At 40.6% G+C, this 26,429-nt stretch overlaps 2 protein-coding genes across 4 annotated transcripts in view; both read left to right on the top strand.

The window, feature by feature from the left end:
• DIAPH1 (diaphanous related formin 1) overlaps positions 1-25,187 on the top strand; it is a 42,117-nt gene extending 16,930 nt beyond the window's left edge. The window contains exons 2-17 of one of the 2 annotated variants that reach the window (XM_059917324.1): positions 9,863-9,889; positions 10,897-11,052; positions 13,732-13,833; positions 14,182-14,312; positions 14,507-14,593; positions 15,439-15,502; positions 16,706-16,845; positions 18,052-18,160; positions 18,622-18,732; positions 19,056-19,174; positions 19,847-19,963; positions 20,592-20,707; positions 21,237-21,301; positions 21,988-22,167; positions 23,326-24,057; positions 24,899-25,187. In XM_059917324.1, coding sequence (XP_059773307.1) covers positions 9,863-9,889; positions 10,897-11,052; positions 13,732-13,833; positions 14,182-14,312; positions 14,507-14,593; positions 15,439-15,502; positions 16,706-16,845; positions 18,052-18,160; positions 18,622-18,732; positions 19,056-19,174; positions 19,847-19,963; positions 20,592-20,707; positions 21,237-21,301; positions 21,988-22,167; positions 23,326-24,057; positions 24,899-25,051 — 2,409 coding nt within the window. In that variant the 3' untranslated portion in view covers positions 25,052-25,187. The remainder of the gene's footprint in view (positions 1-9,862; positions 9,890-10,896; positions 11,053-13,731; positions 13,834-14,181; positions 14,313-14,506; positions 14,594-15,438; positions 15,503-16,705; positions 16,846-18,051; positions 18,161-18,621; positions 18,733-19,055; positions 19,175-19,846; positions 19,964-20,591; positions 20,708-21,236; positions 21,302-21,987; positions 22,168-23,325; positions 24,058-24,898) is intronic. The other variant, XM_059917325.1, reaches the window with a different exon arrangement.
• A 306-nt stretch (positions 25,188-25,493) lies between these two features.
• The window catches only part of LOC132362586 (protein diaphanous homolog 1-like), a 54,824-nt gene continuing 53,888 nt past the window's right edge, over positions 25,494-26,429 (top strand). For both annotated transcript variants that reach the window (XM_059917326.1, XM_059917328.1), the window contains exon 1: positions 25,494-25,551. In XM_059917326.1, coding sequence (XP_059773309.1) covers positions 25,509-25,551 — 43 coding nt within the window. In that variant the 5' untranslated portion in view covers positions 25,494-25,508. The remainder of the gene's footprint in view (positions 25,552-26,429) is intronic.

The raw sequence follows: 26,429 nt of genomic DNA, 5'->3' as shown, positions 1-26,429 counted from the left end.
AACTCAACAGCTTAAAATAAAACCCACTTATTAGCTCACAGTTCTGTTGGTCAGAAGTCCAGCAAGGATAGTTTGGCTGGATTCTCAGAGTATCACAGGGCTGAAATCAAGGTGTCAGCTGGGCCTTTTCTCATCTGTAGGTGCTGGAGGAAAACCTTCCAAGCGCATTCAAGTTGGAAGAATTCAGCCTCTTGCAGGTGTAGCACTGAGGTCCCTGTTTCTTAGCTGGCTCTCAGCTCCTAGATGCTGCCTGTAATCCCTGCCATTTGGCTTCTTTTATGCTTAAGACAGAAATGGCATGTTGGATCCTTGTGTTTCTGACTTCTTACTCTAGATTTAAAGGGCTTGTGTGATTGGGTCAGAGCCCCATGGATAATTTCCCCTTCTTAAAGTCAGTTGTGCTAAATAATATAACCTAATCACAAGAGTGATATCCTATAATATTTACAGTCCTGATGATTATACAGCGTATGTACGTCAGGCTGGGAATCTTGGGGGACGTCCTAGAATTCTACCTACCACACTAAATATTTCCCTCACTCTGAATTAACCCATGAGCAAGTGTGGATGTCAGAAGAGGGAGAGGTGTGGATGTCAGAAGAGGGAGAGGTGGGAATTGAGTATATTGAGGCAGTGAATTGCATTGTGATTATAGGTGTTATGAGAAAAACCTGGGCCTCCTAGAATCATCAGAGCAGGGGCCAAGTGGCATTCACCTGTGGTGTTCTCCCTTAGCCAAGAGCTCAGATGTAGTTGTCCCCTATAAGTTAGCCTGAACAAAATCTTTAGAAAGTACTGAAATATGGGCTTGCTCTTATAGGTTTATATTACCCGTATGCTAGCCACATGGTTCATGAGATAAAAGTCCATGATTAACTGTTCCTGTGAAGCACATTGGTAGGAATTAGAAACACTTTTTGCTATGTAAAGTACTCTGTGATCAGAGTAATGTTTAATCATATTCTTTTATTAGATCTCTCCTAACCTCTCTTCTGCTAAGGACACTACCTAATTACCTTTTGTTAGGCTACATGAGTATCCTGTTCCAAGAGACTGTCCTTAATTGTCTGAGAATTCTATGCCCTTTTTGTGACTAGATGGAAAAGTTAAAGATTCGGGGAATTGGGTAGAAGTGAATCAGTGCCTTGGACGAATTTTCTTATATCCTTGAATTTATAATAAGACCAATTCTGTGACTAGGCAAACAGAGGGAACCTCTGTCCAAAAAGACTGCCAAGTTTAGTCCCATCGGCCCACTTTTAAAAAGCTGAAGTGCTAATAGATGCAGCCACCACCACCACCACCACAAATCCAGCTATGGAAAAGGAGTTTTAGATTTCATTTGCATTTATTATGATACTAATTGATCAGAGTATGTTTCAGACTCATTAGGTCATAAATTTATTTTAATTAGCTTGGCCTCATAGGGCATACCTTGGGATCTTGACTTTAATTTTTGGTTTCTTAGAGAAACCAAACTGTAAAGTGTCTAGGAAGTTTCTTATTTCCTGTAGATGGTAACCAAAAGATTTATCTTACCACATATTACATTAGGATGTGGTGACTGAATCAGAGCTTTGAATTACACTCTGGAAGGAGAGCGAAGGGACAGCTTTTCATTTTTATGTTGATTGATGGTCTTAATGCAGAGCAGTGCCCAGCCAAGTATATTTATTCCGATGCTATTACTTTTGATGCAGTGTACCTTTGAGCAATTTGTGTTAATTTAAGTAAGATTTGATAATACGGAGAATCTTTTAGAGGAAATGAATGTTATTTTAATAAATGCAGTTTTGTTAAGCTCTTTTCCTGTACCAGCTAATGACCTTCAGAAATTCATTTCCCCATCTAATTCTATTGAATAAAAAATTCCTATGGAATAAATGTTTTTCTGCCCCTTTAAAAAATATTTTATGCTTCTATCTATAATTGTTTGCATATAACTGAAAGATTATTATAAAAATTGAGTAACAAGCAAAAATCTAGACTATGTTTAAATGACGATATTGCCGCCGTGAGGAGGAGGCTCCCAAGAGAAAATAAACAGTACTATGTTGGAGTCATAGTCTGACTTTAGATTCTCTTGTGTGTTTACAAGGGCTCCTTCTGAGGGTATCTGTGGGTTAAGCCATGAGGAATGTAGGGGACCACCACAAAGATCCTGGAATCTTTGTCCTAGGGATTTCCTTTACCTCTTAAATGTGTTAGATCTCCTGTTTCCTGTATTTCAGGTCTTTCACTTTCTTGGTTTGCTCCCTCATTTTGGTGGAGCATATCCTACAATTGCTTCCTAAGGTGCACGGGGATAAATTTTTTGAAAGCTTCAATGTCTGAAAATATCTATTTTGAACTCACATTTGATGAGTAATTTGGTTGGGTATAGAATTCTAAGTTAGAAGTTTGTTTTTTTTTTCAGATTTTAAAAAGGCCTTTTTTCATTGTTTAGCTTTTTGTATGTAGTTTAAAAAATTCAAAGCTTCTCTGATTCCTTTGTATATGACCAGTTTTCCTCCCTTCTTCCCCGCCCCCAATTCCCCCAGCCGAACTGCATGGCATGCAGGATCTTAGTTCCCTGACCAGGGATTGAACCTGCTCCCCCAGCAGTGAAATTGCGGAGTCTTAACCACTGGACTGCCAGGGAAGTACCCCTTCTTTCAAACTGTAGAATTTTCTTTGTTTTCCGGTGTTTTGGAATTTCACCATGATATGCCTTTGTGTGGTGATCTGTTTCTGTCTTTTGTGATGGGAACTTATCTTTCAGTACTGGGAAATTTTTTTAAAAATTGACCTATAGTTGATTTACAATGTTGTTAGTTTCTGCTATACCCCAAAGTGATTCAGATATACATATGTATACATTCTTTTTTATATTCTTTTCCTTTGTGGTTTATCACAGGATTTTTTTTTTTTTTTTTTTGGCTGTGTCGGGTCTTTGTTGCTGCACGCAGGCTTTCTCTAATTGTGGTGAGCGGGGGCTACTCTTCCTTGCAGTGCACAGGCTTCTCTTGGCGGTGGCTTCTCTTGTTGCGGAGCATGGGCTCTAGGTGCATGGGCTTCAGTAGTTGTGGCACATGGGCTCAGTAGTTGTGGCTCGCGGGCTCTAGAGTGCAGGCTCAGTCGTTGTGGTGCATAGGCTTAGTTGCTCCACGGCATGTGGGATCTTCCCAGACCAGGGCTTGAACCCGTGTCCCCTGAATTGGCAGGCGGATTCTTAACCACTGTGCCACCAGGGAAGTCCCTATCACAGGATATTGAATATAGTTCCCTGTGCTATGTGGTAAGACCTTCTTGTTTATCCATTTTATATGTAATAGTTTGCATCTGCTAACCCCAGCCTCCCAATCCATCGCTCCCCCACCCCCCTCCTTGGCAACCACAAGTCTGTTCCCTATGTCTATGAGTTTGTTTCTATTTCATAGATAGGTTCATTTGTGCCATATTTTATTTATTTATTTTTATTTTTTTAATTAAAAAATTATTATTTTATTTATTTATTTTTGGCTGCGTCGGGTCTTCGTTGCTGCGCGCGGGCTTTCTCTAGTTGCGGCAAGTGGGGGCTACTCTTCGTTGCAGTGCACGGGCTTCTCATTGTGGTGGCTTCTCTTGTTGCGGAGCACGGTCTCTAGGCGCTTGGGCTCAGTAGTTGTGGCTCGTGGGCTCTAGAGTGCAAGCTCAGTAGTTGTGGCGCACGGGCTTAGTTGCTCCGCGGCATGCAGGATCTTCCCGGACCAGGGATCGAACCTGTGTCCCCTGCATTGGCAGGAGGATTCCTAACCACTGCACCACCAGGGAAGCCCTGTGCCATATTTTAGATGCCACGTATAAGTGATATCATATGGTATTTGTCTTTCTCTTTCTGACTTACTTCACTTAGTATGATAATCTCTAAGAACATCCATGTTGCTGCAAATGGCATTATTTCATTCTTTCTTATGGCTGCGTAGTATTCCATTGTATATATGAACCACATCTTCTTTATCCACTCATCTGTTGATGGACATTTAGGTTGTTTCCATGGCTATTGTGAATAGTGCTGCTATGAACATAGGGTTGCATGTATCTTTTTAAATTATAGTTTTTTTCTGGATATATGCCCAGGAGTGGGATTGCTGGATCATATGGCAACTCTATTTTTAGTCTTTTGAGGAACCTCCATACTGTTTTCCAGAGTGGCTGCACCAGCTTACATTCAGTACTGGGAAATATTCTTGAATTATTTCTTTGATAGCTTCCTCCTCTGTTCTCCTGTTATTTGGATATTGGACCTCCCAAACTGATCTAATTTCCTTACCTTTACTCTCTTATTTTTCCATCTCTGTCTTTTTGCTCTAATTTTGGGAGATATCCTCAAATTCTTATCTTCCAGCCCTTCTATTGAGTTTTCTCTTGAGTTTCTGTTCTTATGTGTTCAGTTTCTCAGGGTTCTTTTTCCTCTGAATGTTTCTTTTTAAAATGGCATTATAGGGACTTCCCTGGTGGTCCAGTGGTTAAGACTCCGCACTTCCACTGCAGGGGGCGTGGGTTTGATCCCTGGTCGGAGAACTAAGATTCCGCATGCCGCACAGCGTGGCCAAAACTTTAAAAAAACAATTTAAAAAAATGGCATTATAGGGACTTTCCTGGTGGCGTGGTGGTTAAGAATCCGCCTGCCAATGCAGGGGACACGGGTTTGAGCCCTGGTCCAGGAAGATCCCACATGCCGCGGAGCAACTAAGGCCGTGCGTCACAACTACTGAGCCTGCGCTCCGGAGCCTGCGAGCCACAACTACTGAGGCCCGCGCGCCTAGAGCCCGTGCTCCGCAATGAGAGAGCAGTGAGACGCCTGTGCACCACAACGAAGAGTAGCCCCCGCTCGCCACAACTAGAGAAAGCCCACGTGCAGCAACGAAGTCCCAATGCAGCCAAAAATGAACAAATAAATAAATTTAAAAAAAAAAAAGGCATTATGTTCTCCCTTGTGGATATTAATTTTTTTTCCTAATCTTTCTTTTTCTTGCATAGTCTCTGTATAATGAGTTGCTTTTTCCCCCTCTCTTATTACGATTTTTCCTCATGTGTTTGATAATCCTTGGTTGTCTGTTAATGTTTAAAAATGAGGGGCTAAAAAACTCATTGGAAACTCTGGATGCATGGGTAAGGTTTGTTAGCTGTGCAGTTTATTGTAGGCTAGCCCTGTCCAATAGAAATATAATGTGAATCACATATGTAATTTTAGATTTTCTAGTAGCCACAGAAAAAGAAAGAAAAAAGTGAAAAGAAACATGTGAAATTAACTTTAATAATAAAATTTTTAATCCAGTATATCTAAAACATTATTTTAACATGTAATAGATATAACAATTATTAATGTGATGTTTTACCTTCTGTTTTTTATATGAAGTTATTGAACTCCAGTTTTTATTTTACATTTATAGCACATCTCAATTTGGATGCTAAATTTTCATGAAGATACTTGATGTGTATTTAGATTTGAAAAAATTTACAAGTGAAAGGTAGATTCACATACCTAGCGTGTTCCAAACATATTGATACTTAAGTTTAACAATAACAATAAAATATTAGCTTTTAATTTTAAATTTTGATAAAATTAAATAAAATGAAAAATTCCTTTTTCAGTTGCACTAGGCACATTAGAAGTGCTTAATAGTTACCTGTGTCTGGTAGCTACCATATTGGATGGCACGGTTCATCTGCTTGGACTATGTCAGTAGCTTAATGTTGTTTTTCAGTTCCCCAGAGAAGGCTCTTCCAACCTTCTGCCTCAAGGATAAGGGTTTTGGGGTGCTGGGGTCCTGAGAAACTAGAAGGGGGAAGGTGCTGGGTGTCTCAGCTTATAGTATGCATAGATTAACTTACTCTTCTTTTTGGTATAGGATCTCTGCCCACAACTGTGCCTGGCATCCCCTGATCCAGAGATCTGTGTTTTACTCTCTTCTAAGAATAAATTTCCAGACTTCTGCTGGAGTAAGGGAGGGTAGTCTCCCGATGGCATGGGGGGAGGGGTGTTGGGGGGTAACGGAGGATCTACTGGTCCAACTGCTTCTTAAACAGCTTTCAAACCAATCTTATTTTTGGGCCTCCCCCTCCCTCCAACTGCCCATTTCTATAGGTACCTGGTGCTGCTAATTCCTGAGCCTGTTGGGATCCTTAAGTACAATTTGGATTGGTCATTAGCTTTTCCTACGGCAGGTTTAGGACTCAGTTTTCGTAGGTCTGTTGGGTCTTAGTCCCAGCTTCAAAAGTTGATTGAATTATGCTTTTCTTGTTCTTCCCAACCTTGTAGGCTCCTTCCCTCTATCATTTTTTTCTTTCTAAAAATTCCTTTTCTGTAGATGTAGAAGGGTTTCAAAAAGCGGGGAAATTTGATTCAGTCTACCGTCTTTTATCTGGAAGTTCCTATTAATCTGTATTCATGAGCAGATTTTGATATGCTAAAAAATTTCATTCCGTATTTATGCTTCCTTCAGTATCTATATTTGTAGTTAAAGGTTTTAGTATAGTTTTAGTGGAAGACTCAGTAGGAGGGACAGAACGATGAATTATTTAGTGAAGATAAGTAAGGGTTTATAGTTTGGGAGCAGAAAATAATTGATAGCAAACAAGGAGAAAGGTGAGTGTAGAAGCATTTAGAAAGAAGTAGGTGGGATCATTACAGACTATGTTAAAAAGCTTGAACCTCTGGGGCATAAGGCATAAATATAGCTCCAGTAGCATTTATCTTCAAGGTCTCCACTATTTTTAGTCCTTCTTACTTTTCATGAGCTAGGAACCTCTTGTTGCATATCTCAGAGAATCCACAAAACAGTTAATGATATAGTTAAAAAAAAAAAAAAAAACTTAACAAAGCTGTTTGTAAACTGTATGTTCAAGATCTGTAAGGAAAGCACACATAGTATTAAATAAGTAAATTAATAAACCCTCAGTATACTGTAACAGCAGGTTCCATTTCAGTAATGGAATTGAGCTTGCTGTTTGGGTGTTCTTTTGGGTTCTGAAACAGAATTTTGCCTGTAGTACTGTGGTTCACTTTGCTGGTAGATGCTGCCCTCTGTTGGAGTAGTTGAGGAAATGCATGGATCATTTTTGCTGTCCTTACTCAAATTGAGCACTAAAGCATGGATAATTTTTTTAAGGAATAAATCTGTTTCTAATGATGCACCAAGGAAAGCAAGGGAGACTGGTTTCTTCCTTCTTAAGAAAAGAGATGTTTACTTTTGTTTGTAAAGGCAACAGTTAGTGGGCATTAAATGGGAACAAGACAAGAATCTGGGGAATGCGAAGATTTAGGGCTTTGGAATCTGGAGACCAGAGTTCCATATCCAGCTTGCCCCTATTCATGTGACCTCAGTGATTTACTCCACCTGTCTGGGCTTCAGTTTCTTCACTAATGCAGTGAAGAGGTGGAATAGATTTGAGGGCTTTTGCAGGGATTGGTATTTTAGGAGAGCAGCCCCAGATTATGGTATTTGTTCATAGGAGATATAATGACTAAGTCTTAGGCTCTACCCTGAAGGAACTTAGTCTGGAAATGGCTAGAGGAGGCAATCAAAAGACAGTTGTAATCCACTTCTAGCGCTGTGAGACAGGCAAGTACCTATTTCTGTATACACACAAGGAGAGGTACCCACCCAATTAGGAGGTATCATCCTGTAGGGCCTGTTGGAGCTAGCCTTAAAGCACAATCTAGTCTGAGGGAAGCAGCAGCCTAGAGAAAGTCTGGGGTTGTGAGACAGCAAGATCTATTTGTGGACCTGCAACTAGTTAGGATGCCCAGAAGATAGAGTTTGAAATGGAGGGTTTGTTGAGAGATGAGTCAAGGGAGAGAAGCCATAAGTGTCATATGCCATGCTAAGGAATTTGGATCTTAACCTGAGGGCAGTAGGGAACTATTGCAGGGTTTTAAATGGGAAATAACATGGACAGCTTGGCATTTTAGAACGATTACTCTTGGATATAGTATATAGAATGGATTTTGTGTTGGGCAGACGGGATTGAAGGCAAGGAGATCAGTTAGGAGGTTATTACAGTAAATCAAACAGGAGATCATAGTGGCGTGAACTTCAATAATGGGGATGGAGGGAAGAGAAATAAGAGTCTGCAGACAGAAAGAACAAGTTGCTGGTTTGTTGTTCTTTAACTTAAACTGCAGCTGAGATTGATTCATTAGACCCAGGTTCTGTTACCTACGTTATATCCATCCCAGAATTGTTTGGGTTGTTGCTTGGTTCTGAGGGAACATTTTGAGTTTGGAGGACAAGGTTCTGGAAGCACTTGCTCTAGGAGCAAATAAGTTTAACCTTGGCAATGGCAACCTAACTATAAACATTCATTCTTTTTGTGGCTTGTTTCACCTCTGTGTGTCAGGTGACTTAGGGTGGTGACAAAAGGAACTGTGAGTCTCCTTGGGTGTTGCTGTCTCTGCTTCATCATCCTTCTGCCTTTGCTGCCCTTCTGCCTTTACTTTGTGTAAACAGCACACACAAAGTAACTTTAGATTCCATTGACACTGAGCAAGGATCATATGGTTTCGGGTGAGTGATTAGCATTCCATCAGTAGAAGGTTGACCTCCTCTGGACCGTGGAGGGCAAAGTTAAGATTCACAGTTCACACTGGATTTAACCGAACTCTGACATGGCGCACATGAACATAAAGACATAGATTTTTCTCGTCTGTAAAAAGGTTGGTAAAGTAGTTTTGTGACAGTGTCAGAAATAGTTTTTCATTAGTTGAGGAAGGTTCATCAAGAGGCATTTACTATACTCTTCTAAGGACATTAGCAAAAATAGATATGGTTTAAAACTAAGTATTAGAATGAAGAGTTCCTGCTTTCCTATACCTGCTTGTTCAGATTTTTGGGGGTAAAGTGTAGCACATATACAGAAGAGAATATAAAACATACAGAATAATTATAAACTGAACATCCATGTAACCATCATCCATATCAAGAAATAGAATATTATTGTAAGCACCCCTGAAGCCCCCTGTCCCCTTCTGCAGTCATTACTCTTCCACCCACTTCAGGTAACCACTGTTTTGCCATATGTGGTAATCATTCCCTTTATAACTGTACATCCTAAATAATATAATTTAGTCTTGCATGTTTTTAATCTCAATGTAAAAAAAATAGTACATTCACTTTTATGTTTGTGAGTAGCTGTAAGTTCATTCACTTTCTTTGTGTAATTGTTTTCCACTCTACCATTATACGAGTTTATCCATTCTATTCTTGATAGCTATTTGGATTGTTCTCTGTTTTATTGATAGATATTACAGTGTTGCTGTGAACATTCTTGTTATACACAACCTGCTACATATGTGCAAGTTTCTGAAGGGTAGATTTATAGGAACTGATATGTTGAATTGTAATATATCTGCATATTTTAACTTTACTAGATCATGCCATACTGTTTTCCAAAGTGGCCATAGCAATTTACATTCACACCAACAGTGTGGGAGAGCTCCCGCTGCTCTGTGACTAGACAGACACACATGAAAATTTTTGCTAGTCTTGAGTGTGAAATGATATCTCGTTGTGGTTTTAGTTTGCATTTCCTTGTTTACTAATGCAGTTGAACACATTTCGTAGGTTTATTGGTCATCCCATTTAGAGTTTTTTCAGTTCTCCACCTTTTTTTCCCCAAAGGGTTATTATATTTTAGTGACCTTAAAACTCCTGCCCCTTACCTAAGGGAATGTGCTAAGGAATAGTCTGGCAGAAATCTAGCATGTGGGAAGGGAGCCTAGATCCTTTCAACTTATTTTCTCCTCTTTTTTTCCCCAACCCATCTGGTATTTGGGAGGTTTCCTGGCATTTCACTGATCCCTCTTCCCTTTCTTCTCCCTCGTTTTTCCTGTTCGTAGACTCTGAAGCGGCTCATGGCAGATGAGGTAAGGAAATTTTGTTCAGCATGTGCATGGCTCATTTCCTACACTATGATATTTACCAGTTGCAATAACTGACTTTCTATAACTTATAAACGTGATATGGGTTCTATTCTCATCATCCCAAAGCTTTTTCCTAACTCTTTGCTCTGTTTGACCCATTGCATGCATTTCCCTGGCACATTCATTGGCTTCCAAGGTTAGGCATGTTCTTTAAACTCCAAGCTGACTTGCTGTCTGGATGCCACTCGTATCATCTGAAGCCCCAGAATGCTTGCAGATATTTACTGTTATTTTCAATCCGGTAGTGCCGATAAGCTGCAGCTTATCGGTAGCTCTTTTTGAATCAAACACTTGTCCTTGCAGTTTAAGGAGTGGTTCATGAGCATTTGGTTGACAGAGAGATGACATATATACCCCTGAAATAGATTATATTCTTTGCAAAGGGGATTTTTTGGAGAATATGTACTGAACTTTTGCTGCTTACATAACACAAGTGCTATGGAGTGTACAGAAGAAAGAAAAAGGAATGGTTCCTGGTTTTAAGGCATTTCCTTGTTTCTTGTATATGACATATCTAATATTAAAATCTATGGTCACACTTACCTCTTGAAGGGAGAGATCCTCTGAGGGCCTGGCCATATTTATTATTGGATAGCTAGAGGGAAACAAAAGGCATTTTACTGAGCACTCTGCACATGAGGTGCTTTCAGTTCTGTGCTGCTAGAGGGCTTAGAAATGGCAGGGGAGCTAAAGAACAAAGTTTTCTCTTTGTAGAGAGTTTCCAATTCTTAACACTTCATTCCTCTTATCTTTGGATGAAGGTGAGAGTACAGTCAGTGTAGTAAATTAGGTACAAGGAAGACTGGTTTCTCTTTTTCACGTCAGAAGAGCCTTGAACTGGCCACAAACCAGAGGAACCATGTACGTATAAGAGGTTAGAGGCTATTTGATGTGTGCTTTGTTGTGTAAATGAAAATGGATCACTGCTAATACTTTTTTTTCTTTCTCAGCTGGAGAGATTTACCAGCATGAGAATTAAGAAGGAGAAAGAAAAGCCTAATTCTGCTCAGAGAAATTCTTCTGCATCATATGGGGATGATCCCACAGCACAGTCATTGCAGGATGTTTCAGATGAGCAAGTTCTAGTACTCTTTGAACAGATGCTGGTAAGTTTCCCGCCCCAAAGCATTGCTTCTTCTTGAAAATGCTTTTACGAGCATGATGGGCCCTTTTTTGTGTACAGTCCCCCTTAACTATCCTTTAATTACAAAAAATTCCAGGCTTAACAGAGAACTTCTTAATAGCAGTCCCATTAATGAAGGGACTACATACACAAGCGGCAGTCCGTAAGATTGGAATCTATGAATTAGGCTCGGAAATATCTGATCACTGACCACCTTGTTAATGTCCTTCAGCCCAGCAACACTTTAGCCACAAAGACATAAAATGAGTGGGCCAGCTCTTGTGGTAGTGTGATGACCACCTTTGGGTTAGCCAGAGTAGATGAAGTTTTAAAACATTCACAACAAAATCTATACAGAGAAGAAGCTGAGTGACTTCCCTGGTGGCGCAGGGAATCCGCCTGCCAATGCAGGGAACACGATTCGATCCCTGGTCCGGAAAGATCCCACATGCTGCCAAGAAACTAAGCCCATGCGCCACAACTACTGAGCCTGCGCTCTAGAGCCCGTGAGCAACAACTACTGAGCTCGCATGCCACAACTACTGAAGCCCGTGTGCCTAGAGCCCGTGCTCCACGACAAGAGAAGCCACCGCAATGAGAAGCTGCGCACCGCATCGAAGAATAGCTGCCGCTTGCCACAACTAGAGAAAGCCCGCGCGCAGCAATGAAGACCCAACGCGGCCAAAAATAAATAAATAAAAGGAAAGGAGGGAGGGAGGGAGGGAAAGAAGAAGCTGAGGAATGGAAAGGCATTGTTTGCCCGAGATCTTCTACTTAGTGGTGAATCTGGAAAGAGAATTCTGATGTTACAATCACTAGAAGACCTTTAAAGGTTGGGGCTGAGGTCAGTTCAATAATGAGCTGTGCATGGATGTGACTGACTTTGCTGTCTTCAGTGAGGACCATTGAGTGGGGAGGACCCTGAGTGAATGTCCACTAGTGCTAAGTCTTGGAAAGTTTTGAGTGCATGCTTATAAGGTTTCATAAGACCTATATATTAACTTGGATTTATGATCTCAGATTCAATTAGAGATTAGTGGCAGGCCTAACTTAATTAAAAGCATGTGCTTAAAACCCTTAAAACTGAGGCCTGGTACCTGTGGTAGTCACCACTCAACCAGTACTACTATTATTACTTTTCATTGAAGCTTTCAGTTTGTCTCATAATAATCCAGGTGTGTTAAGAGTCTAAGAGTATGATCTATCAAGACAGTCTCTTGGCCTTGGATTGCAAATTTAGATGTCTTTAGGGCCAAGGGAGGAAGCATAAATAAGTTAAGCAGGCTACATAGAAGATGATAAAAAGGAGAAGGGACTGCAGTAAAATGAAGGACTTTTGGCATTTTTGATAAACTCCAGCCACAATTCAGTTCCAGTAGGTTTTGTAGCATTCCAGTTGGGAATGCTAGCCCAGTAGTGCCAGATATTTCTATTTTTCAGAAGAAACCAGAAATCTCTATTTTTTTAAAAAAACAAAAATTGTTTTTTAAAAAACAAAGATCATAGCCAGCATTCAGATTTCCCTAATTAGGTCATTTAAAAAAAAACAATTTGTTTGTTCAAATCACAATTCCAGGTAAGGTCCATTGTGATATTCTACTAAGTTTCATTTGAACTATAGGTTTTCCTCCCTCTCTTTAATCCTTGCTCTTGTTATAAAAAATTTGTTGAAGAAACTGTTTGACCTGTAGAGTTTTCCATAATCTTAAATTTGCTGATTGCATCCCTTGGTGCTATAAATTCATATTTTTATATGAAGTCTCTCAAATTTAAAATGTTGAGCTACCCAGACAAAACATACTTTATCTTTGGGTCTGATTCAACCTGAGGGCCAGTATTTTGCAACTTCTTTGTTCAATTTATCTGTAAAAGGAGGAAGAAAGCACCAGGAATTGAGTCAGAAAGAAGTCAAATTATTACTGTGACAATTTGGTGATGGTGATTCCTTCACACATCACACACATACACAAACACACACATGGGGAAGAAATTGAATATATCCTTTTTTTTCTCCTATGCTTTCCCCATTTCAAATAATATTCTGGACTTGTTAGGGTTAAACTTGTGCTCACAGAAATAGGAGGCTCAGACACATGGTTATATATGCAACAGGGTCAAGCAGAGCCTTTCCCCCAGTAACACACTCCAGGTTATGTCTGTTGAGGGAATTTGTCACAGTTTCCAGTTCTTTCTTCATGGGAAAGGAGTTTGTACAGGGACTTAGTTAACCAGGGGTAATGGGTGTCTAGGGCCTAGAGTGGTGCAGATTTTGCTGGTGTTTGCATGATGCCAGTCATCCAGTGCTTCAGTCTGAAGAGATTATTAAGGTCCATCCTAAGTGCAGAAAATACTATGTTTGCTTTTCTTTCAATAATGCAAAATATGTTTTCCCTCTATATTGAGAGTTCACTTTTGTTAGGAAAAAATTTAGTGTATGTGTATAAAAATGTCTGTTGGGATTTATAATAAAATGTTAACCGCATTTATCCCTAAGAAATTCCCATCATCTATAATAGCTTAAGTCTCTAAGGATCAGGAAAATTTATTTATTCAGTAAGTATTTAGTGTGTTCATCTTTTTACTAAGTATACTAAACATTAAACATTGAAAACTTGTAAGGAATTCAAGGCAATTTTTCCCCCTTTTTTCCTCCCGTTTCTAGTTGGATATGAACCTGAACGAGGAAAAACAGCAACCTTTGAGGGAGAAGGACATTATCATCAAGAGAGAGATGGTGTCCCAGTACTTGCACACCTCCAAGGCTGTGAGTCCTGGGGCAGGTACCCATGACATGGGAGACTGTGCCCTTATCTTGGACCTGTTTGTTTTGCTACTTTTATAGAACATTTCATGTCCACATCAGTTCTATTTCATTCTTTCATATAAACCTACTCATTTTTTACTCTCATTTGAGTTACTTTTCTTACATAATTTTGCTTGATTCGATCTTCATGAAGTATGTATGGGTAATGGGAAGGAAATTCTGAGTCTCACATAGTTTGGTGGTATGTGTAATGGGTGTTTGCCCTCATATTGTTTAAACTGTTAACTAATTCTGGTCCAATTTATGACTGAGTCCAGTGCTTACTAATCTCTATATGCTCCTTTCCAGGGCATGAGTCAAAAGGAGAGCTCTAGGTCAGCCATGATGTACATTCAGGAGCTGAGGTCGGGCTTGCGGGATATGCCTCTGCTTAGCTGCCTGGAGTCCCTTCGTGTCTCCCTCAACAACAACCCTGTCAGGTGAGGATTCTGAGGTAGTAACAGGAGTGAGAGCCCAATGTTGGAGCTCACTGGTGGGGATTAGAGATCAAAGGAGTCAGGGAAGTATGAGAATGTTTTGGATTGGGAGTAAAGAGTTGCCAGGATACACTTTATTTTGGTGGATATTTATTGATTTGATTTGATATTGCATCGTCTTTGTCTCTTCCTTACAGTTGGGTGCAAACATTTGGTGCTGAGGGCCTGGCTTCCTTGTTGGACATCCTTAAACGACTTCATGATGAGAAAGATGAGACTGCTGGGTGAGGACTTCCAAGTCTTGGCATCTTCTAGGTAGAGGGTAGTAGAGGACTTGGCTGTTTGCTCTAAAGGAGAAAATGGCAGTTAAATGGAAAGTTATGGACTAGGATATTATGCTGTTAGCTGAGAATGGGGTTTATCATAGGGGTGACTGGAGAATGAATGATGATTATAGGTACAGGAAAAGGAGGAACTTAAATTTCACGGTGAATAACACAAGATATATACCACATAAGATTGTGAGTCTCCCAGCACAGGTTCTTATCCAGTCTGGAAATAGGGTCTGATTGAGTCTAAAGCTCTCCTGTGATCTGGTCTGGGTCATATCTCATTTGGAAGTCTTATAATACACTTGATCAGTTTGGGACTAGCTTTATGATAGTCTTCAGGATTGGAATAATTCTGGGGATACCTTGCACTGTCTTAGGTTAGGCTACGTTGAAGCCAGCCTGACCCAAAATGATTTCTCTACTTCCTGGGATCTTTCCAAAACAAAACACAGGACCTCTACCTCCTGAACGTACAGACTTGAAACCTCTGACGCAGTGAGGCAAGCAGTAATAGGTGGGATGTTATCCTGATAGAATTTAGCCCTTAGGAGCCTACAGGGAGTTGAAGGGAAGATTTTAATGTAATACTGAATTCTTGGTTTATGAGAGGATTAACCAATGGTTCTTTCTTCAGCTACCTCTTTTTGCCAGTGTTTTAAGGTAGAGTGCTATGTGCTAGAATTTACTCAGCTACTAGTTGGGAGTGTTCCTAAGACCCTTGTTTACAAGATTGAAAAGTCAAATGGGGGAGGGGTATAGAATAAAGGGACTTCACTGATTATGTCTTCTACGTGCAGAAGCTACGATAGCCGTAACAAGCATGAGATCATCCGCTGCTTGAAAGCTTTTATGAACAACAAGGTGAGATATTTCCCATTCTCATTCAACCCCCATCGTGACCGCTGTTTTTTCTCTTCTGTTGGCAAACTCAAAAAAAGACCTAGGAATATGAGGTTCAAGGCTTCTAGCTTTCCCTTTTAGTATCGTAACTTTTTGATCGCCACATACACATACTTTTATGGATCTTTTCCCTCAGTTGTAATGTCTGTTTCAGAGGATAGGCTTAATTTTCTTCTTCTGTTTATACTTTCTTTTGCTAATTCTTAAATTTCCTGACCTGTAGTTATTATTTTTGGAAGGTTTACTTTATTTTCGTCTTATTTGTTGTTGTTTTTTCCCCAGTCTATTCCTACTGTACAATCTTTTCTTCCTTCCTTCCTTCCTTCTTTCTTTTTCTTTCTCTTTCTCTTTCTCTCTCTCTGTCTTTCTCTTTCTCTTTTTCTTTTTTTGTCTGTTTAGTATTTCAACTTAGGGAACCTACAGTTATTTGTTCCTGAGTGCAAATCTGTCTTCCTCACTGTTTAATTTTGTTATAATTATTCCACTGGCTTAGGGGGAGCATTGAAAAGAAACATAAGAATCAAAGTTTTTATTCTTGGAAGACATAGAATTCTGTTGTGTCTGCTAGAAAATTATTTTGCTATGCTCATTTCTGTTTAGCTATATTGGAAAAAGTGTTCTACCCTATATTAGTTTGCTAGGGTTGCTATAACAAAGTACTACAAACTGGGTGTCTTAAACAACAGAAGTTCATTTATCTCACAGTTCTAGAGGCGATAAGTCCAAGATAAGGTGTTGATAGGTTTGGTTCCTTCTGAAGGCTGTGAGAGAGGGTATGTCCCATGCCTCTCTCCTAGCTTCTGGTGTCTTGCTGGCAATCTTTGACATTCCTTGGCTTGTAGATGCATCACTCCAATCTCTGCTTTTGTGTTCACATGGCGTTCTCCCTGTGTGCACGTCTGTGTCCAAATTTCCCCTTTTTATGAAGATAACCATTATATGGGATTAAGAGCCCCCCCTACTCTAGTCTGACCTCATGGTAATCTAATTACACCTGCCAATGACACTATTTCCAAATAAGGTTACGTTCTGAGGTAATGGGGGTTAGGACTTAAACATACGAATTTTGGAAGGAACACCATTCAATCCATAAGAACCCGTAAACTTGTCCTTGGTTAGATGCTCTCATTTTTAAGCCTCCCTTTTCTCTTTTTGTCCTACCAGTTTGGAATCAAGACCATGTTGGAGACAGAAGAAGGAATTCTGCTGCTGGTCAGAGCCATGGATCCTGCTGTTCCCAACATGATGATTGATGCAGCTAAGCTGCTTTCTGCTCTTTGTATCCTACCACAGCCAGAAGACATGTATGTGACTGGAATTATTTCTCTTCTCTATTTTTTTTTATCGTCTTCCTTAGTCTAGAGGAATATTAAGTTGCTTGGGTGTCCACTTAGTCTTAAATACTAGGTGAGACTATATTTCTTACATGAACACTGTGTATCTTAATATTTAAGAAAGATTGTTAAGAGATGGAAGCTGTTCTGCATGTACCACTGGTTATCAAAGGTACAGCAGGATCTCCTAGATCTCCATTAATGTCTGTATTGTCTAGGACAAGGATTTCTTTTTACATTTTTTTAAAATTCAGAAGTAACACAACATTATTTTTAAAATTCAAACAACATAGAAGTATATGAAGTACAATTTAACAACGTCATCCCTTTGGCAAACCCTATTCTGCAGAGGTAACCACTGTTAATGGTGTGGTACAGTCTCACAGATCATTTTCTAGCACAGACAAATATTTACTAAATTCTAACACACCTGCCACTCCAAAAGATGGTTTCTTAGAATTAAGGAAAGATGGCTTATGCCTATAAAACCAATCTCATGTATAGGATAGATTTTTTTTTTTGTGGAGGGGTTTGGTTTAACAAAAGCTAAATCATACCACCATTCTTTTCAGCTTAACAGTAGCTCTTGGACATTCTTCTCTGGCAGTACTTCTAGATCTATCTTATTATCTTTAGTGGCTGTTTAGCATTTCATACGCTGTATGTCCCATAATTTAATGATTCCTTCATTGCTAGACTTTTAGGTAGAATTTTTTTTTAGCACATTCTGACCCCTGCTCCAGATGATAAAAAATTTTATTATTAATTCTTGTGCATACATTCTTTGTACATATATTATTTCATATTTATGTGTTTATGTTAGATAGATTTTCTAGAAGTAGGCCAATGTTATGTGCATTAAAAAATTGGTACTGTTAAATGCCCCTCCAAAAGTTGTACCAATTTATATGCCATAGAACATGGGGTCTTAATTTGGTAAATATAGGTAGGAGTCTGGGGCGGATTTTAGGGAGTGCATTTTTCTGAAGAGATGGTCCTTAGTTTCCTGTTGATCTGGCCTCTGCCTTAGGTGATGAGAAGAATAATGTGAGAAATCCAGAACATTGATAATGTCTGTTTCCTAACTGATCTGTGCCTCTGTATAATATACCTGTTGTGTACCTGTCTGTGTCAGAGCACCTGACCAGTTCTCTCCCTTTCCTTACTCTCTGGCAGGAATGAAAGAGTTTTGGAGGCGATGACAGAAAGAGCTGAAATGGATGAGGTGGAACGTTTTCAGCCACTGCTGGATGGATTAAAAAGTGGGACCTCCATTGCTCTCAAGGCATGTATACCTATGAAACTTGGCCCAAAAGTAGAATTCAAGATAGAAAGACTTAAGTTCATTTGACCTTTTAAGAGAACACGTGGAGTGGTTACCAATGATATGTATTTCAAAGTTCTTTCTGAAGGGAAAATGATTACCCTTCTCTCCAAGAAGGCAGAGAAAGAACTGTTTTCCTCATTATGAGATGGAAAAAAAGGCATGGTATTTATTTACAAGCTAGAAAAATCAAGGCCTAGAACAAATTATACCATAGAATCCCTGGAATACTTTAGACCTCTGAGCTCTCCAGACCTGTGTTTAAACCAAGTTGTATTGCTATATATAAGGAAGTCATTCTTGTAGTTTTTGTACTGAATCTTCTAGGTTATATTTGGGGGCCTCAGAATGCATGTAAAGAGAATGGAATCTTGATCTCTAGGAGTTAACATTGACACAGCTGCTGAATTTTCTTATTTTAGGTGGGATGCCTACAGCTGATCAATGCTCTCATCACACCAGCTGAAGAACTTGACTTCCGAGTTCACATCCGAAGCGAACTGATGCGCTTGGGGCTGCATCAAGTGTTGCAGGTGAGATGCAACACTTCATTAGAAAGGCTGGGCTGGTTCCTTCCTGCTCTTATAACCCCATCATCCCTGGGATGACTTTGGTTTTCAGTTTAAAAACCAGGTTGAGGGAGTGCCTTGGTGGTCTAGTGGTTAGGATTCAGCACTTTCACTGCCGTGGGCTGGGTTCAATTCCTGGTTGGGGAACTGAGATCCCGCAAGCCATGCGGCACGCCAAAATTTTAAAAATTTAAAAAAAAAAAAAAAAAACCAGGTTGAAATGTTTGGGGTTTTAACCAGCATAGGACACTTTTGGGTTCCCCGGCCTATACTTTTGCTGTTGACAGGACCTTCGAGAGATTGAAAATGATGATATGAGAGTGCAACTAAATGTGTTTGATGAACAAGGAGAAGAAGATTCCTATGACCTGAAGGGACGGCTGGATGACATTCGAATGGAGATGGAATATCCTTTTACTGACTGGGTTGAAGACACAAGACATTCAGTTGCATTCAGTTGTAGATCCCTGTAAGAAATGGTGTGGAGTTGATGACTTACACTAGGGCATTAGCCCTGTCTTCTTTGTAGATTAGGCAGGTGCCTTTTGATTGCCATTGGATATATTTACCTCAGTGTGGACCAGAGAAGTTGGGAAAGGTGATCTGAGGGTTGCTCAACATGGAAGCAGCCATCAAAATTAGTATAGACCTCCTAGAACATGATAGCTTAGCTTATTAAGATGTAGAGCTGGTTTCTGGAGAACACAGACAAGTCAGGGAGTGAGGTTGTAATTTGCTCTCTTGTATGTGTCCATGAGACGGACAGGGGGAGTAATTTGGTTACCTATTGATACTTGCCCCAAGTGCCTTTAAGGCAGTTACCTTTTTGTGTCTGTCTACTGCTCGATTTTCAAGCCAAGTACTAGGAGTTTTCTGTCTCTGTGTATAGTACCCCCTGACTCACTGGACCCCTGGCCAAAGAAAGTTTATAGAGCTTCAAGTTTAGGGCAGGGTTTACAGGAGGAACAGCTGTTAGAATAGAAGTGCCATCTTGCTACTTCTCCCGAGAGTTGGGCAAGCTACCTGTCAAACATAGTTTCTAAATATATGCTTTCCTTAGCCTCTTCTTCTTTTCCACTGATTTAAATGAAGTCTTCCAGATTCTCTTAAACACAGTGAAGGATTCAAAGGCAGAGCAACACTTCCTTTCCGTCCTGCAGCACCTACTCTTAGTCCGAAATGACTATGAGGCCAGGTAAGATGGTACACCTGTGGAAAGTTTTGAATTTGAGCCTAAGTGGAGAGTGCAAAATTCTTAAATTCAAAGATTGTCTGTAGAGAGGAAAGGAAAAGACAAAGACATGGATTAGAGTTCATTTTTAGTTTCAGACATAAAGGGAGTTGCCGGTTGTCCCTTTAATCCAACTGAAAGGCATCTCTATGGAAGAGATAAGAGTGTATAAGGTGAACTGCCTCCCTCTTTTGGAATGGGGTGGTGGGGTGGAGTAAAGATGATAGCAAAGGAAGGCAGCAATTTAAAGTTCATTCATGTTGGAACATGAGATTCAAGCAGTAGAGTAGAGATTCAGCAATAGTACTATCCATCACAGGCAGGATCAAGCTCAAATTTTAGATGGAAAAGGATTTGCACTCGGAGGCAGATGGCAAGAAGTTTTGACTATCTGAAGTAGATGGGGTAGCTGATGTGGAAGAGGGGGATTTCTTAGCATGGCAGCAATACTCTGTTAATTTTATGAAAAGGTCTTTTCCAGAACATTTATCCTCAGGTCCTTCTGCTGTCAAAGCAGTTACCTTTCTTGATCCTGAATACCAAAATTATATTTTGGTTTTCCTTTAATAACCTTATTTTGTTTCTTCTGTAGACCACAGTACTATAAGTTGATTGAAGAATGTATTTCTCAGATAGTTCTGCACAAGAATGGGGCTGATCCTGACTTCAAGTGCCGGCACCTCCAGATTGATATTGAGGGATTGATTGGTAAGCATATTTGCCTGTCTGGTTCCATAAAACATCTCTTCTATCTTTCATTTTGCATCTTTCTTTCAGTGAAAATTTCAGAGAAGATACTTTTCCAGCCCCCGGTATTTCCATTTTCACCCTTTCTTAGGTGATATAACCAATATATGTGCTAGGAATATACAGGCCTTTAGTTTATTTCTACATAATTCTAAAAATTTATCCTGTCTCATACACCACCCCACCTTTTGAAGGGACTTCAGCTATTGTCTGCTACTCCTGCTGGTCCCAGAGATTCATAAATATTACTTGTAGGCGTTCTCTGTGCCACCCAGCCTGGTGGCCTTACTGCATAATAGGCACTCAGAAATTATATGTTGAACTTAACTGAAAGTTCCATTTCTTTGTCTAGTACAGAACATTAAGAAGGATAAGAAAAATAAACAAAAAGAACAAAGACTGCCCTTTGGTTATATGGAAGGGCTTAGGCAGTGAGAGGGGAAGACGAGAATTGGGAACTTGACTTTCTGACTGTTGGCCTTCTTTTTAGATCAAATGATTGATAAAACAAAGGTGGAGAAATCTGAAGCCAAAGCTACAGAGCTGGAAAAAAAGGTATGTATGAGAGATAAAAAATAATTGGAGTATATCTTTCTTTGTCTAAGGATTTTGATTTTTCTGACATGTGAAACAATTACCTGTGATATATTCAGTGTTCAGCACACAATAGCAGTTCCTAGGGGAAACCTTTCTGGTGTAGGTTACTCAGTGGAGAAAGTGGTATGGATGTGATCATGAGGAGCTAGTCAGTCGTGAGTTTGCACAGTTCTTGGGCCCCTGAGCAGGAGGAAAGACAGGTGACACTCTCATATAACATTGACAGCACTCGAGTTTGCTTGGCGTCTCAGGCCTTTTATCCATAGAACAATAGGAACTGGAATATGTCTGAATTCTCTTTTTCTCTTTGATTAAGGACTCCTATTGTTGATGGGTTTTTGATGCATGAGACTACTGGGATTGTGCACCTTAGCTGTCCTGGTTAAATGTCTTTAAAATCTTAGTTGTTGCTGTTTTTTAAAATAACTCAAAGTATAGATAGACTATGGAAATAATCCCTGGCTTCCCACTCCTTTAACCTTGATTTTAAGGTCGAAATCATGGTGGCCTTTTTTCCAGGCATCCCTTGGGTCTGTGAGCTCAACAGATCAAGGATTAGCACAAAACAGTAAATTATGGGGAATAACACCTGGGCTTTGCTGAGATGGGGAGCTTACCGGGAGCCTGATTTCTTTCTCCTCTAGCTGGACTCAGAGTTAACAGCCCGACATGAGCTACAGGTGGAAATGAAAAAGATGGAAGGTGACTTTGAGCAGAAGCTCCGGGATCTTCAGGGAGAAAAGGATGCATTGGATTCTGAAAAGGAAAAAATTGCCACAGAGAAACAGAACCTGGAAGCAGAAGTGTCTCAGCTCACAGGAGAGGTAATATCTGAACAGGGAAGGCAGAGTGACCTGTAACTGCCATCAGCAGTCTCAGGGTGAGCTTGTGTTGGAGCAGGACTCTGTCATCTTACTCCCAGGGAGGGTTCAGATACTAATAGGTAATCTACTTAGATGGCGCATATTTTTAAAATCATAAGCTGTATTGTTTTGGGAGTAAGTAATACATAAGATAGAAAATTTGGAAAATACAGAACAACACAAAGAATAAATGAGTCACAGTACTACCCAGAAATAAAGATAATAGCCTTCTAATAAACTTAGGAGTAAATACTAAATAAACTGTTCTCATATTTGCTATTTTTCTCTTATTTTAGTCATCTCTGGACAGATTTATGCCCACACACTCTCTCTGCAGTTATAGATATTTATATGATCTGTGATACTTGATAACTTGATCACCTATGTGGTTATATAATTACTTGTATAGCACATATGTTAATTATGTACCTAGAATATTTGATTTACTTGATCATTGCATTTTCTTTCTTTTTTTAAAAATTAATTAATTAATTAATTAATTACTTTTATTTTTGGCTGCGTTGGGTCTTTGTTGCTGCGCTGGGCTTTCTCTAGTTGCGGTGAGCGGGGGCTACTCTTCGTTGCTGTGTGCAGGCTTCTCATTGCGGTGGCTTCTCTTGTTGCGGAGCATGGGCTCTAGGCACGTGGGCTTCAGTAGTTGCAGCATGCAGGCTCAGTAGTTGTGGCTCGCAGGCTCTAGAGCTCAGGCTCTGTAGTTGTGGTGCACAGGCTTAGTTGCTCCGCGGCATGTGGGATCTTCCCAGACCAGGGATTGAACCCGTGTCCCTGCGTTGGCAGGCAGATTCTTAACCACTGCGCTACCAGGGAAGTCCTGATCTTTGCATTTTCTAATCAAAGAGAGAGTTTAACATAAACTTTGAAGTTGCCTTTTTAATGCAGAGCATACTGAACTAGGAACATGAAGACCTGAATTCCAGTTTTGTCTCTGTCACTAAATAGCTATGTGACTTCAGGTGGAGCCTTTCAACTGTCTGACTCCTTTCACTCCCTTCATGTGTAAAATGAGAAGTTTGGATTAAGTAATTTCTTAGGTCCTTTCCAGCCCCAGTGGTCCCTGAAGTGGAGTGAGAAGTACTCCCATTGGTGTTATTTCTGTAGGTTGCCAAGCTGTCCAAGGAACTGGAAGATGCCAAGAAAGAAGTGGCTTCACTCTCCACTGCAGTTACTGCTTTAGCCCCTCCTAACAGTGCTACTTTTCCCCCTGCCCCTCCTTTACCTGGTGACTCTGAACCTGTCATTCCCCCCTCACCCCCTTTACCAGGAGAGGTTAGCATAGCCTCCACACCCCCTCTTCCTGGGGGTGGGGCCATTCCTCCTCCACCACCTCCTCCTCCTCCTCTGCCTGGGGGTGCCTACATCCCCCCACCCCCTCCTCTGCCTGGGGGTGCCTGCATCCCCCCACCTCCCCCTTTGCCTGGGGGTGCCTATATCCCCCCACCCCCTCCTCTGCCTGGGGGTGCCTACATCCCCCCACCCCCTCCTCTGCCTGGGGGTGCCTGCATCCCCCCACCTCCCCCTTTGCCTGGGGGTGCCTGCATCCCCCCACCGCCTCCTCTGCCTGGGGGTGCCTGCATCCCCCCACCTCCCCCTTTGCCTGGGGGTGTTGGCATCCCCCCACCTCCTCCTCCCTTGCCTGGAGGACCAGGAATGCTACCTCCCCCTCCCCCTCTTCCTGGTGGAATCCCTCCACCCCCTCCATTTCCTGGAGGCCCTGGTATTCCTCCACCTCTCCCTTTTGGAGTTCCTGCAGCCCCAGTTCTGCCATTTGGATTAACCCCAAAGAAACTTTACAAGCCAGAGGTACAGCTCCGGAGGCCAAACTGGTCCAAGGTGAGAATTTCTGTCCATCTCTTCATCTGTAGGTTTTAAGAAATCACTTCAGTTTCTTACTTTGTGTTTTGTGCATGGTTTGGCTTCCCTTTCTTATGGCTCACATCTGTCTGTCTTCAAGTTCCACTCATGTATATGTTTATTCAGCAGATAATAGGCATATCCTATATGCTGGATATCACTTGGGAGAGTTCTTCGAGCCCTATACTCTGCTGCAAAACCTAAACTTATCCTTAAGTTAATGTTTTTGCCCTTTTCTCTGAGGATATGAGTGCCATGGGATACCACACAGTTTGATAATAGTCATTTCACCAATCTGCAAGGTACTGATAATTTTGTTGATCCAAAAATCATGGATTTATGAATACAACTCCCTACCACTCCCACCGCCCCCCCGCCACACCCCAGTAAATAAGTTACACAGGATATGTTTGCATGGCACAGTATGTGTTTGAGAGCGCTGTGATTCTGCATCAGCCTTTTGCTGTACAATTTTGGTACAGTACGCCACCCTGATGGGAAGAGTGTAACGTAGAGCAAGGGAAGTTGTGAAATAAAGCCTTAATGCTTCTAAAAGTAGAGGATTTGGGGTTAGAAGGAGGATAAGCAGCATAAGTGATTCTAGTTGTTGAATAATCACCAATAGACACATAACCTGGAATCATCATCTCCTGGTCCCACCACAAAGAGCATAGCTGTTCTCTGTGTCTCAGGTTAGTCTTATTCTAGTATGATGTTGACAATAACCAGCCAGCTGCTTCTTTTGCATCTTAATCAGTTTTCTAGGATGGAAAGTACAGAGCTCAGTTTAGTAACTCTTAACACCTGCCTGTATCCACAGTTTGTCGCTGAGGACCTTTCCCAAGACTGCTTCTGGACAAAGGTGAAGGAGGACCGATTTGAGAACAATGAACTTTTCGCCAAACTTACCCTTACCTTTTCTGCCCAGACCAAGAGTGAGTCCTTTCCTCTTTCATGCAAAGGGCGAGTGTAGGACTTAGAACATTTGTTAAGGGGGTCTCCCATTTCTTTCCCTTCCCTGGGTGAGGGTTGAAGAGAGCTGGGAGTTCCTATTCAGAAGAAAATAAGCTGGTTTTGTATTCTGGGGATGCTGGAGTTGGCAAAGAGAACTGTTGCAGGTACGTATTTTTCCCCCCAGTTTTTTTGCATGTAGGTATTTTACATGCATGTAGGTATTTTACACAAGTGTAACTTGTGGGGATATGAGATTAATGTGACAGAGCTCAGGCTGGGCTGAGAGTATCATTTTGATGATACTCTTGAATGGATTCTGGCACTGCCTTTAAGGTGCCATCTTTAGACCTACATATGTAATTGATAAGAGCTGAGCAGAGTCTTTAGTAGGTGAGGTGGCTGAACAACTGTCTTTGTATGATAACAAAGAACCATATGTGATCCCTTTTCTTTTTTCCATTTCTTTCCAATATTTGATGCTTTCTCCTTCCTGGCACTTTGCTCCTGCAGCTTCAAAAGGTAAGAATACAGAAGAGCCTTGTAGTTGGGTCTCTTGAATATTAGAGAAAAAAATGAAACAGATGTAAAGGGATTTCTCTTTAGAAAACTAAGACTAGAAATTGGGGATTGATTTCTCTTTTGCTAGTTTTTTTTTAAGAGTCCAGAAGGACCAGTAGCTCTGATGTTAGCTGACAGGGAAGAAAATTATTTTAAGCTGAAGCTACAGTATACTTGCTCTTTCTTTGGAAGGTGAGGGACAACTTAAATAATAATACTGTTACTTTACATTTGTGTTGTATTTTACAAATTTCAAAGTGCTTTAACATATTTTACCCTATTAGGACTGCAAAGAAACCTTATGAGATAGGTTGGGTGTATATTATCTCCATTCCATAGCTTACATAGCCTGATTAGTTAGGTAGCTTGCCCAAGGGTATAAGACCAGATCCAGGGGTCTTGACTTCTGGTCTGTCTTTTCATATAAATTCTTGCTTTTCTTCTTCACCTTCATATCTTCCCCTTTATCTTAGAAGAGCTGATCTATTTTGCCCTTTTCTTTCTTCACTTCCTAATTCTTGTGGTTTCGTGCTGTTTTGTGATGGGACACTTACAGTTATTTCCCAAGAGGGATGCAGTATTTGAAAGATATTGTCATGTACCTAATGACAGTTATAACCTAATAATCTTGTATTTCCATCTTCCAGCTTTTTTGTTTATTTTAGAGGTTTATTATGACCCTAGTGATGATAATTAAGTGCAACTTCAGAGCACTCCTTCCCTCCCGCTGCCAGTAAATAAGCATTTTTAAAGACAATTACTACTTTTTTCCTTAAGTGATCTGATGGGACTAGGCTGTACTTCATTCTAATAAGATACCTAACAGAGGGAGTTTTCTG

Source organism: Balaenoptera ricei, chromosome 3, assembly GCF_028023285.1.
Source record: "Balaenoptera ricei isolate mBalRic1 chromosome 3, mBalRic1.hap2, whole genome shotgun sequence".
Classification (NCBI taxonomy): Eukaryota; Metazoa; Chordata; class Mammalia; order Artiodactyla; family Balaenopteridae; genus Balaenoptera; species Balaenoptera ricei.
This window is presented reverse-complemented; position numbering and strand designations above follow the sequence as displayed.